This window comes from Macrobrachium rosenbergii, chromosome 14 (assembly GCF_040412425.1).
Source record: "Macrobrachium rosenbergii isolate ZJJX-2024 chromosome 14, ASM4041242v1, whole genome shotgun sequence".
NCBI classification, from domain to species: domain Eukaryota; kingdom Metazoa; phylum Arthropoda; class Malacostraca; order Decapoda; family Palaemonidae; genus Macrobrachium; species Macrobrachium rosenbergii.
The window spans coordinates 33754884-33767968 of record NC_089754.1 but is presented as its reverse complement, the minus strand read 5'-3'; the positions used below and the strand labels follow the sequence as shown (position 1 = coordinate 33767968).

The following is a 13085-nucleotide window of genomic DNA, read 5'->3' as shown; positions in this document are numbered from 1 at the left end:
AATTTAAGGAGTACTTGTAATTATAAATTATTATTATTATTATTATTATTATTATTAAGTAGATATACATAGGTACAAAGTTGTGATTAAAAAATTACTGTAAGCTTTGAATGGACTGTGGAGTGGTTGCTACTCTCAGATGGTACAATACTGATTGAGAATATTGAAGAAAATCAGCAGAATCTATTAAGAGAGTTTGAGTGTTTGCAAGAGAAGAAAGCTGCAAGTATAATTTGATTGAGGTTATGAGGCTAAATTGAAATCAGTAAAATGGATAATGAATATTGGCTTGGATGGTAGAAGAATTAGGTCTATCTAACAGTACTGCACAACTCTGCTCTTTGGCTGCCACGTGTCGCTTGAAGGCCTGTTAGGCCAGAAAGACTGCTTTTAGGTAAATAGTTAATGTGGCTGCCTCCTTACTCTTCTGACTAGATGTCTGCTGCTTAAAAATCCAGGCAGATGGACTGCTTAGCTCTTTGTGGAAACATTTGAAAAAAAAGAGAACCTTTTGGAGCAAGGGAAACAAAATGTATGCCTTTCTTAAGTTGTGTCTTGCAAACCACCATATTTATCTGCTGCTAAATGATTCCTGGGTTGCACTAGAAATTCTCCAGTGCTGCATTGATATACACTACTGCAACTGGATGGAATGAATCTGGAATCAACTGTAAAGGAATATCTTCTCCCGAGTGATCAGGTGGCCCAAAAAGACTTGCTATAATCCTGCTTAAAGGTAGAGTAAGTTTGGCTTAAATGTACAGTGATATCTGGAGTACCCTTAAGGGTATTGTATGTTGAAGTATCCTTGGCTTGAACAACCAATTGCAAAGATATGTCTGGATGTGAAGATTACTCTCTCCTCTGCTCGCTCTGGTGTTTGGGCCTCTTATCTCAAAAATACAGTACTGCCTTTAATCTCAGCTAGTAAACACTTCCAATATTATTAAACCATTTTCAGCACTGAAAAAGAGAGATTTACTCTATGAAATGTCAGCAAAGTGACTCATGTTCAATGAGCAGTTACGAGCGATACAGCCAGCCAGTACTGAGGACTTAATACGGCTTGGGGCTGTGAGGGAGTGGAGAAAAAGAGTGGGGTTTGCTTCTATTTGGGTGAGAGGGGATTAAAAATGAAGAAATCAAAGTCAAATTAGAACCAAGTGGCTTTCTCTGGTACTACTTCCTTTAAAATAGTGTCCTTTGGACCTCTTGACATGGTACTTACGTAAGATGATCAGGTAAGATCAGGTGAGCACACCTGTCCAAGGCAAACCAAACATAACTTCCAAGGTCTCTCTAATCATGGCTGCAAGATAAGCCTTAAATGATTGACCGCCTAAGCCAGGACATCTGCGTATATTCTTTTTACTGTCCATTATAACCATTATTAGTCACTGCTCAGGAGATGGTATTGGAAAATATATGAATAACTTAAGTACAGTAAAAAGCATGCCAAAATACGTGCGAACAGCTCACCTGAAGTGTGAACCACAAAACAAATATCAAATCATTGACAGAATAAGTATTAATCCTATTAAAGGGAAATGCTAAAAGAAAGAACTGCACAATCAGTTGGATCCTTGCTAAAGTTTGGTTTGCAAGAAAGAACACAAACAACAGTACAGTATTTATTAAGTTCTTTAATATGGTACTGTAACAGAGGAATTTCCCTTCAGACATCAGATTTGGATACAGATATTTTAAGTGTGGAAGAAATTTATTAAGTGACCAGCATTTCATTCCTATTTTGCATTTATAATGAGGTGTGGGAATTCACGCAGTTGATAGTAAGATTGATGATAATCTGGAATGAGTAAGGATTCCTTCCAGCATTTATACTGTATTAGGGTAAGGTGAACCTGTCCAGTTAAATGGTGAATTTCTTTAATGGTACTCTATAATAAAGTCTACCTTACTTCCAAGAGACCAAGAGGTTTTAAAATTATGTTAATGTATAATTTCATGCATTTTTATCATAGTAAACTGAGAAATGTATTTGTTATATACAGTATAGTATCTATATTTTTACTAGGAAAACACATACTTCTGTAAACATAGTACAGTATACTGTATTATAAAATTTCTTGGTAAAACTAATGAATAACATAAGGTCAGTTTGATTAAGCAATCAGTTCTAGTCACGCTTTAGTATCACAGGCCTTTCCATAATTTTCATCTCTAGGGCCATGCATTTAAGTGCAATAACAATTTTGTGTGAATTCTGTATAAAATGTGTACGTCATAATAATATTTATAATAGTTTATGTTTAACAATCACTGAAGTATTTACTGGAAGCCAGTATAAAATGTGTACATCATAATATTTATAATAGCTTATGTTTAATAATCACTGAAGTATTCACTGGAAGTCAAACTGATAAAATTGGTAATTGCAAGGAAAGAATATGCTGCTTATTTTCCTAATGATGTATACAGTATTGGGTCATAAGGCTAGGTCCTCGTCGGTTTTGAACTACCGTCCCATTTTCCTGTCACAAAGTTTTTATTAACACTTTGCGTAGACGTAGTAGCAATATATTATTTCAGGCAATGTGAATTATGTAGTAAAACTAGTGCAACATGCCTTGAGGTAATTTTTTATATATTTGTTATGATTTATGTTGTGATGAATGAGTTAGGTTATGAAGTCTATATTGCTTTTAGTTCTTTAAGCTCCATTTTCTGTTTACTGGTATAATTCAAGGTTAAAATGTACTTACATTACAAGACAGAATGAGCAAAAGACAAAAGTTTAATTGCTAAATGTATATGTTTGAACTGTTTCTGTTCATATTTTTATTCAAAACATGGATTTTTTACATGTTCCAGGAATATCTTCTGATATATATATATATATATATATATATATATATATATATATATATATATATATATATATATATATATATATATATATATATATATATATATATATATATATATATAGATTAGATATAGATATATACATATATATATATATATATATATATAGATTAGATATAGATATATACATATGCACACTATATATATATATTATATATATATATATATATATATATATATATATATATATATATATATATATATATATATATATATATATATATATATATATATATATATATATACACACATACTGTATACCACTTGGTAGCTTGTTTGTACAAGTACAAGTACCTGAATTACAGTACTATGCATGTGTCTTCAGCCATAGTTTATTTGCATGTGCTCATAGTACCATGGTAGTACATTCTCAGGATCAGAGGTCTTCTCTGCAGATGCAGCTAATATGATTTACACTGTAGTAAGTACACACTGTAGGTTCCTCATATGTATCAGCTGTTATAAATATTTTCAGCTGTAAATGTAAACCTGTATTTAATGTGTATCTAGTGATCTGTTTAACTTGTTCCTATTTTAAAACTCTTAGTCCATAGAAACTTTATACTGTATAATTTTTGGCTGTAAGAATTTGGATACCTGTACTGTACTCTGACAAATTTATCCAGGCAAAGTCCACCCAGTACCATAATTGTTACTTTTGCCTTAAAATGTCATAATAGTCTTCCTATTCTTGTGGTAATGAAATTGAGGGAGAAGTTGAATTTACTGCTACTTTCACACTTTTTTTCTTATGATCACCATTGTACAGTCATGCTCAAATCTGAGGCGGCATGATTCTTTTTGTATCGTACAAAATCTCAGACTCAACGTAACGTTGCCAAGCAGTGTTAAACTTTTTTTTTTTATATTTCCAGTGTCATACATGTTGACAAGTTTGCGAATTAACAGCTAGCACTATTTGCCTTATGGTTATACTCGTATAAATATGATCCCTTTTATGCACTGATATAATTCGTAACCTTTGTGATTTGAACTGATTTTTTTTTTTTTTTTTTTTTACAATGCTTAGCTCAAAGCACAGTGTGATAAGGTTAGCGGTGCTGTCACTGACAGCACGCTTAACATGCTCCTCAGGCTGGGCAACATAATTCCCTCTGCAGCATTATAACAGTAAACCTAATAAGCTCAACGATCACAACAACATTTTCAAAATAGGAATATGAATTACAAGTTTCTTTGAGTGGTGAAGTTTTAGGCTGTGTTCAAGCTGCCTGTATGTTGCAAAATGATTTATAGGCCTAAAAAAAATACTCTAAGCCTTCTGAGATGTAATCTCTGTTACTAAAGAATTTATTTGTAGATATTAGGCTACCTGTTCTTTGAGGAATAGAAGATGATGATGATAATTTTAATTGTATGGAGAAGATAGCTATTAATCAAAATATATACTGTATTTGTCAAGGCCTATGGAACACTTGTTTTTTAACTGGCTTAAAACATTATTTTCTTAAAAGTCTTTCTGCGCTCTTTTGGTGTATAATTCATTTATTCATAAGGTAACTTGAAGTGCAAGAATGTGTAGATAACTTCATATGCTTTCTGGCCAGAAATTGTTAATATAGAGATGTGAATGCTAAGTGTAATGTATTTATAATAAGTAAAGAAGTCTAACATACCTAGGCCTGGGAGCAAAATCTTGGCTTTAACAAAAGAATAATTGCATAGGCTAATATTTGCCAGTAAGCCATAATTTTTTAAGTGGTTAAGAAATATAACTTAAATAATTTTATTTTTATGAAAACCCAAATATTCCTCTAACAAATATAAAATAAATGGTTTCAAGATAATTTCATTGTCACTACTCATTGTAGACCTATGTTACACCAGGTGGTTTATGTTGCACCGCCACTCTAATGGTTGCTTCACACATCCTCTGCTCACCCATTGATATTGGTGGATGCATTCTACTTTTGCGCAGTATTTACTTATTTAAACTTTCAAATTTTATGGTTGCATTGGAAGCAATACTAATGTTATGACAAATTTTTTCGTTTTCTTATTTAACATTTTAACTGAGGCTTGATGATAACTTTTTTTTTTGTCAAATTCATCGGTGACGAGTGAACGAACATTTTGAAAATGTTACGTAACTGTTTTTCCGAAATTTGGCTACATGTGATATTTTCTTACAGGTTTGAAATATATGACAGATTTCACTCTTATGAAACATATTATGGCCTTATTGTATGCAATAATTGTGTTTTTGTATTGAAATAATAGATAAATATGGAGCATGTTAGGCTGCCAGTTCATGAATTTTGAACGAAATTATGCAATCATGTCGTATCACTCAAGAGCATAGCTGTACAATAGCAGGAATTGTAATACCTCTTGTAGAGTATAAATTTTAAAGATTTCATATTAAATCTTTTAAAAAAAAAAAAGTGCCCATAAGAAAAATAGAGTATTAAATATATTGCCCGGTTACATATGCCTTAGCGAGTCTCAGCATTAAAAGTCAGACAAGTAGTACACATAAATGATTTTTCGAGTACAGTAGTCTAATATGTGTAACTTTAAGTACTTTACTGTACATTTTAAGTATAGAAAACTTGTACAGTACTTTGATCTATGTCTCATACATTCATATTCCAGAACTCCTCTTCCATGTGTAATCTTTAAAAGACAAAGTTATCTGTACAGATGTTCAGGAAGAAAATTAGATTCAGCGTCACATGAAGACTTTTTCCATGGTTTATATGGTTATGTAATGTATTTGTAGTTAAAGACAAATCACACAGATTTAAGGAAAAGCCATTGTAGTACAGTAACGCACTTTCGTTTATATCCACTTGCGATGTTAATAGTTTCACTCATGCATACAATAAGTAAAGAATATAATAAAACTGAAATGTTTTAATGTAAAACCTAGTTATAATTCTTGTGGCCTACTGAATTATACTAAGGATTAGAACCAAACAAACAACTGAAGTCAGTTAATTGTATCTACATGGAATTTGTGCTTCAAGCTCTGTAACAAGCTTGACAGAAGTAAATGAGGATGGTGCTAGCTAATCACTTGCCTGATATTAGCTGGTGGTGGTACAGTACTGAAAATATGTCTGTGAAATGAGGAGTGATGTCTCTGGCAAGAGGAATATTACCAACACCTCCCTATATTAACTAGAGCATTAGACTTACAGAATTTCTTTTGAAATGTAAAAAGAAGTACTGTATATGCCTTTCTTGTAAAAAGGCTTGAGCAAGATGAACTGTTGGTCTGGTGGTAGGCTAATATAGGTGTACGAGGCCTTCTACTACATTATCTCACACAGACCTGGGATAATAAATGCAGTCATGACAAACCTCCAGCTTACATTCCACTGATGAAGTACACCCACTCTAATAAGAGTACAGTACATAATAATACCAACTGAGGTGAAAGCTAGTGGCAAAAGCTTTGAGACAGCAGCCTGATTCAAGGGTTCATGTTCCCTTATCTGGCTAACCAACACCAAGTAACATCTCACTTTAGTTGTCTAACAGAATGTATAGTGATCTATTGCTCAATGTTAATCAGTATATCCCTGGCCTGTGATGAGTTTGACGTGTTAGTGTTTGCAGCGTTCCTTTGACCCCTGGCTGCACCAACATTTTAGCCTTGAAGCCTACTTTTCATTAATATCCAGTTTTTTCTTGTCTTTCTGTCCAGCCTCCCTAAATGTTACTTCTTAGTACAACTGCAGAATTTTCTCAAAAGTTCAATTTTCAGCTCAGTCTTGCTGTCCAACCATGCCAGCTCTCTTCTAACTGTCTTAAGCACTCAATAGCTGAACATGCCATGGTGCTTAACTTTACAGCCTAAATTTCATGGTTCAATTATTCATCAGTTTGACAGTTCAGGTCTGTATCCTTTGATAGCTGATGTAGCAGAACTTTCACTACCCTCAGGAATTTGCTATTATTGGAAGAACGAGAGCAGTGTTTCTTCCTTTGCACCAACAGCAGAATGTTCCCCTAAGCCAGGTTAAGACACACTGAAGACATAAACCACCTGCTCACTAGTATAGCTGTTCATGCTACTGTGTACAATCACTGATGCCACTGAACTCTTCATGACCCAACACATGTATATCAGCTGAAGTTGCTATCATTCTCTGCCATCTTTCTCTTCTAGCCCTTTGTTAAAGAGAAGCCATAAAACAATTCATGCCTCACATACGCCTATTTCCTTCTTATATCCCTCAGGATCTTGCCCCTTATGAATTTAGTGTCACATGTGGCTGATATTGTTGCCTGCATCACTTGTGACTCCCATGACGTTCAGCTCAGCGAGCTAGCAAACGTCACAGTTATGGGTTAGGCCTATGTTTAAAACATGCCAACTATTTACTTTCTTATATTAACAATAATTAATCATTCTATCCAAGTTATGTTCCTTGAGCTAGAAATGGGAGAAAAAAAAAAAAACTAGGCAAGCCTAGCTAGGCATAATTGATTTATGGTTACTGAAACTGGTGTCACAACATAGCCAGGCATAAACCAAATAATTCACTTTATACTTGAAAAAAAAAATTGTCTTCCTACATGAACTAGGCCTACCTCCTTCAAAATAAAAATTACTTCCTTATAATATCCTTTATTGAGTCACTATTCTAATAATGTTCCCATGCTTAAATAAATGTCTAAGCCAGACTTTTACAGTGAGTGTGTTCACACATGGCTGAGCTTGATGAGTAAGTCGCATTAGAGCAACCTCCAAAGGTCAATGTAGGCAGGGGCGTGCACAAAGGGGGGAGGGGGACTTGGGGTCCCTGAGCCCAGGCCCTTTTTCTTCTTCATAGCTGAGGTGCCCTTTTTGTCAGAAATAATAATTCAATTGGGTGTTTTGCTCATCCTACTCCCTGCCAAAACATGATCTGAGATCCACCCTCAAATGTATCAAGGAGAATGATGTCCATCTTGTCTCCCCAATTATGTACGAGATGCTTAAACTTTATGCAACTCCTCCTGTAACAACAGCAACTGTGGAGCGCCCTTATTCCAAGCTCAAGATGGTTAAGCATAGGCTGCGGAGCCCGTGTGAAAAAGTGACTCTCTCAGATCTAATGCTGCTAGGCATTGAGAAAGACATCACAGTTGATAAGGAATAAGTCATAAATATTTTCAAACATATGGCTAACAGGAGAATGCTACTACGTTTGAAGTTTATTAGGCTGTAGCGTCCATATTCTTCACTAGCCTGAAGCTATTAATTTAAGTTTTGATAATTAAGAGAATTATTTTTGTTTTTCAGCACGGTTATGTTTTTATTAATCATATCTTAAAATCTTACAATGAAAACAGGTCATGTTAAAGGAATTGTTGATAACTGCTTTCTGTAATAAAACGTATTGAACTTAATGGATTTTGAGACAGTCACATTATCCTTTCAAAATTTCTTATCTACATCATATATCATGTAATTGTGGCATATAAAACATGGCAATTTCATTTTCAAAAACTAAAGGAGTGCCCTTTTTTCCACTTGAGCCCCTGCCCTTCTGAAAGTCTGTGCACACCCCTGAGTGTAGGGCACTGAAAATGCCTCATTAGAACAATATTCTTATTTTAATAAATGAGTCAATTCGTGGTAAAAAAAAAACAGTAAAATGTAAATGTATACATAAATAACTCTGCAAGTAGCCTAAACATATGACAATCAGTCAAGTTAACAGTTCACAGAGCGTGAGGCAACGAACACTCACACTCCCAATTAGGCATATATTTTGATAAAACTCCTGGGGGCTAGGACTTATCCCAAATGGAATAAAACTTCGATTGATTAAACTTAACTTCAAAATGCCATCACAACTGCAAATGTCATTGCCACAAACAATCTTCATGTATATTTCTGGAAGACTATCTTTTCATGGATTTGGCCAACGTGGCACCTAACTTAAAATTCAAAAAATAAAATAAATGGCTCATTGAAACCTGTTCACGTGCGATTGAATGTTTAATGGTCCCAAGCTGGATACTGATTTCTGTTCATAAACCAACGGCAAGACATTCCATACTAATCAGTACCTGCAAACAGTGATTAATTACAGCCTACTACAGTACTTCGGTTTCAGATGTCAACGTCCTGTTTAATCCCAAAGTTCATAACATGCCACAGCCTAGAACGCTGTCACATTGTTGTCGTTGAGAAACAAACTATTACCGATAAATAACAAGGACAATAGCCTAAACAATAATATATCTAATCCTACTTCTTAATTTGCAAAACTTATGGCCATCTTACCTAAAATTCACTGAAGCACCAAAAACTGCAGTTTTATTGGCAGATTCTTAGGACACCTGAGTCCTGACCACTACACAACCACGTGGTAAACTGAACTGCTTTGAATTACTGAATGACTTTTAGTTCACTACGTTCCGTTAGAGGGGATCACTATAGCACTTCGTAACACAACTGTAATAACATGCTTACAAAATATAAGATTATACTTCTCAGCTATTGGAAGTATTTATGCATGCCCTTCTTAGCGGGAGAGCTCTTTCGCCTGTGATAAAATTTGCTATGTTCATTTTCTGGCAAAAATGAATAAATAAATATACGTATAAAGAGAAAGGCGACGCAAGGTAAAAGAGAGGCAGTGATTTCTTACAATATTTACTATAGCATGTACACAAAAAGCAAGATTTCAAGTGCTCTCACAGATTCATTACATACAAAATTACAAATCCGATATTTCACTTCCACTGACCAACCTCGCCCAGCAGGGTAAGGGATCTGGTGGGAACAGTGCCGCCTCCTGCATATGACTTCACCCTAACACGTCCACCTTTTTTTATTATTATTATTATATTCCTTTTCTGAACACCAATACTCAAAACTCTGGGGAGGGGGTTTCCAAAGGTATATTATTTATTTATTTATTTATTTGCTTATTTATTTATTTTGCTTTTTTGTAACCCCTTCATGTTAGTGAATTCTATGAGTATTTCATCTGTCGTTCTTACAAGACACCAACAGGAAAAATATTTATATACCGTGTAAACAGCTTGCTCGGATCTCAGTGAACAGACTGAAATGGCCAAATAGACTAATAAACAACAGACCCTCTTCCTGTGGCTTCATAGGATTAAACAATAGTCATTATACCCTAGGGTTACATGGGCCACGAGATAAATGGTCACAAAGGTTAAAAGTCACAGGAATCCAAATTCCCATAAAAGTGCCCAAGACTCAATGCCTTGGTTCTTAAAATTTTCGTATTTGAATAAAATAGAGTTCATACGTATACAAAACAGTCCTTTATAACTGCAACAGCTTTGAATAAATTGTTAACTATCCAATGCTTATCCACAAAACAAAACTTCAACTGTACGGACGAGTAAGCAATATATTGATAATTTGTTGTTCTGTTATTTTCGAGCTTCAAGACATGAGTCTACTTGTGCCTTTTCTTTAATATCATATCAAAGGTTGAACTGATGCTGAATTTGGTTCTAATTTGTTTAATGACTGCTTAGACAATTCATAGCAATTTCAATTAGATATCTCCCCGAGTTACAATTTAAATCTCAACTGAACTTCTGCAAGAAATGCAGAACGACAATCTAACTTTTTAAATTTCGTAGACGCTAAAATAATCGGATTTATTTCGTTAAAGCACGTCTTTCAAGATACAAGTTAGCCGGCGGTCACTTGAGCGTTACCTCTCCATGGTGATTTGCAAAGGACCAAATAGAATAAAAAAAAAAAAAGGATTACAACATTAAAATGATCTAGGTATCCTTGCCTAATATGAATGGTAAACCACTCTTTGTTTTGAGCATACAATGAGGCAACTGCGTGCTTGCAAACTAGAGCAGCAGGAGCCCAGAGTGGACGTTTTGCTTGCTGCTGATTGGTCTCATACCTGCAAAAATGCAGCCAAAAACTCTCAGTAATCAATTAATTCGTTGCAAAAATGCCCGTTAATTAACGACAGACTTCCTGTCCTTAATGTCTGTCGTATAAACCTCAAATTTCCTTCCTCTTTCATGCTTTCAAAAGAAGTATATCAACCACAAATCTGGCGGGGAATAAAAATGAATGTGAGTATCATTTTAAAAATTAATCGACTCCATCTGACTGACTTTAAAAACTTAACAAACCTTGTTCTATGTTCGTTTCTGTTCACTGCTGGGAGAACACTGCTCAAGAAGATGCAATTCTTCGTATTACAATCGCGTACCACCATATCTGTCAATCTACAATTACTTTCAACTACCAGGCAGCGTTCGTGACTACGAAAATGTCACAACAGACGAAAAAAACGACTGTTTGAAATGCGGCCGTGAACAAAACGGAAGAAAAATAAATAAGATAAATTATATATCTTCCAGCGCAGCAGATCACCATGAAGGAGCAACTTCCTATTTCACTCTGTACATTATTTACATTTAATAAAATGTGTAAACGCGACCTCCTCTGGTACCTGATAAAAAGAAATGGAGGTATTTCATTTTCATAACAATATCACACACGACTCTCTCTCTCCTGTCATCGTTACCTTCAATCAGAAGGACTAATTAACATCAGTCATAACAATTCAGTAGACCCATCGCTACTGGCCAACAAAACAAGCCTCGCTCAAATGGCGCCTGCACAATCTACCCCAAATTTCCTGAAAAGAACCGTTCGGACGGCTGAGCAAAGCTGCCAATTTCATCCTTGCGCTTTGCTTGCTTACGGAAAACCTCTGATAAGCTGATCACAATTATTTTCTATTTTGATTTCCTCATAACGCTTCTTCTTTCTAGAAGCCACAAGGCTACACCTATTTTCTGGTTCCCATGGCAAGTTTTCGGAAACCTTCCTTCTCTGTCAACCCGAGGCTGAAGAACTCTAGATATTTGTAGAACTACAACGTGAAAGCTTATTTTTTAAACACAGATATCTGACTCTCTTTATCCATTTGTTGTGGTAGTATCGCCAGGAGTTACCCAACTCTCTTAGATAATGATCTGACGTCCTTTGGGCAACGATACAAAAACCGAAAAAGTTGAAACTGAATGTTTCGATGCCTTTTCGTGAGATTTTCCCCTTCTCATGTAACGGAATCTTACGAGTGATCAATTCACATCTTATACATAGACTGGAATTGCAAAGAACTAAAAAAAAAGGACATCATCACCTACACACAATAACACTGATTAGTTTTCTTTTGCCTTATACATTGGAGATCAGCCTAAGACCAGCGATGCCATCGCCGAAAGCTAATAACATCGTAACCTAAGATATTTTTATTTTTAGTTTGCCCCTCTTCCTAACACAGCTTCCTTTTGGGTGAGACTGATTTCTGATATTATACGCGGAGCATTTCTTAAATGCTTCGTAGCGTAGCTTGGTCGATGAGTTTAACATGCCGTCATTTCTGCCCAGTGCCCTGCCAAAAGTGTCTGAGGTATAGTGACTAATAGTGGCATATGTCCTTTCGGAATAACGTTCGTGCGACGTCTATCACTGGCTTCGAGTGCTGTTTGAGAGTCCTCACACACACAGTTTGTACTTCTCAATGAATATTACATAAACTACAAACAAGAGTAGACTTACAGTTATCGTTACAGTTACATTACACAACAAAATCCGGTCCTGAGTTTGCTCATCATCAGCAGCAGCAGTTTCACCATCACTGCACGTTCACCATCACGACATTTCACAGGGATGTCAGTTTCTCACACAGCACAATTCTGACTTAACTGATTTACGCCACCTGAACGACACTTACGAATCGACAAAGTCTTGCATAAACCATTTTGTCACTTTTATGACGTTTATTGAGTTTTGTCAGAACTGAATTTTCCTGGTAACTGTCGACATCACTTTTGGAAAGATCACAGAGTCGCGTCCAGCTATGCCTTTGTTTACTTGCTTCCAGCTCTGGAAAAGGTTCCAGGCCAAACTTTCCAGTGTTCCCTTTTGAATTATGCAATTGTCAGAGGTCACTCTAGCATGAAGTGCTACTGGGCATAAAAACAGGTCACTGGGCTACGCAAAATCACTTTTTTTGGGGCACAACAGCAGCTGGAAAGGGGCAACCTTCTAGGTCAATGTCACTGGCTCCAATAAAAGGCAGGCTCGGGTCAGTCCAGGCCTATGACGGGCTTCACGTCCATCATCAGGGGCTTCGAAGTGGGCATGTGCTGGGCTGAGGAGACGTGGGCGTGCATGGGCTGCATCGGGGGCATGGGAGGGATGGGCG

At 35.7% G+C, this 13085-nt stretch overlaps 1 protein-coding gene across 2 annotated transcripts in view; it reads right to left on the bottom strand.

Annotated features, from left to right (window-relative positions):
- Positions 1-9492: 9492 nt before the first annotated feature.
- The window catches only part of LOC136845903 (homeobox protein CHOX-CAD-like), a 58941-nt gene continuing 55348 nt past the window's right edge, over positions 9493-13085 (bottom strand). For both annotated transcript variants that reach the window (XM_067116383.1, XM_067116382.1), the window contains one exon: positions 9493-13085. This exon is cut by the window's right edge and continues 115 nt beyond it. In XM_067116383.1, the coding sequence (XP_066972484.1) occupies positions 12967-13085 (119 nt within the window). In that variant the 3' untranslated portion in view covers positions 9493-12966.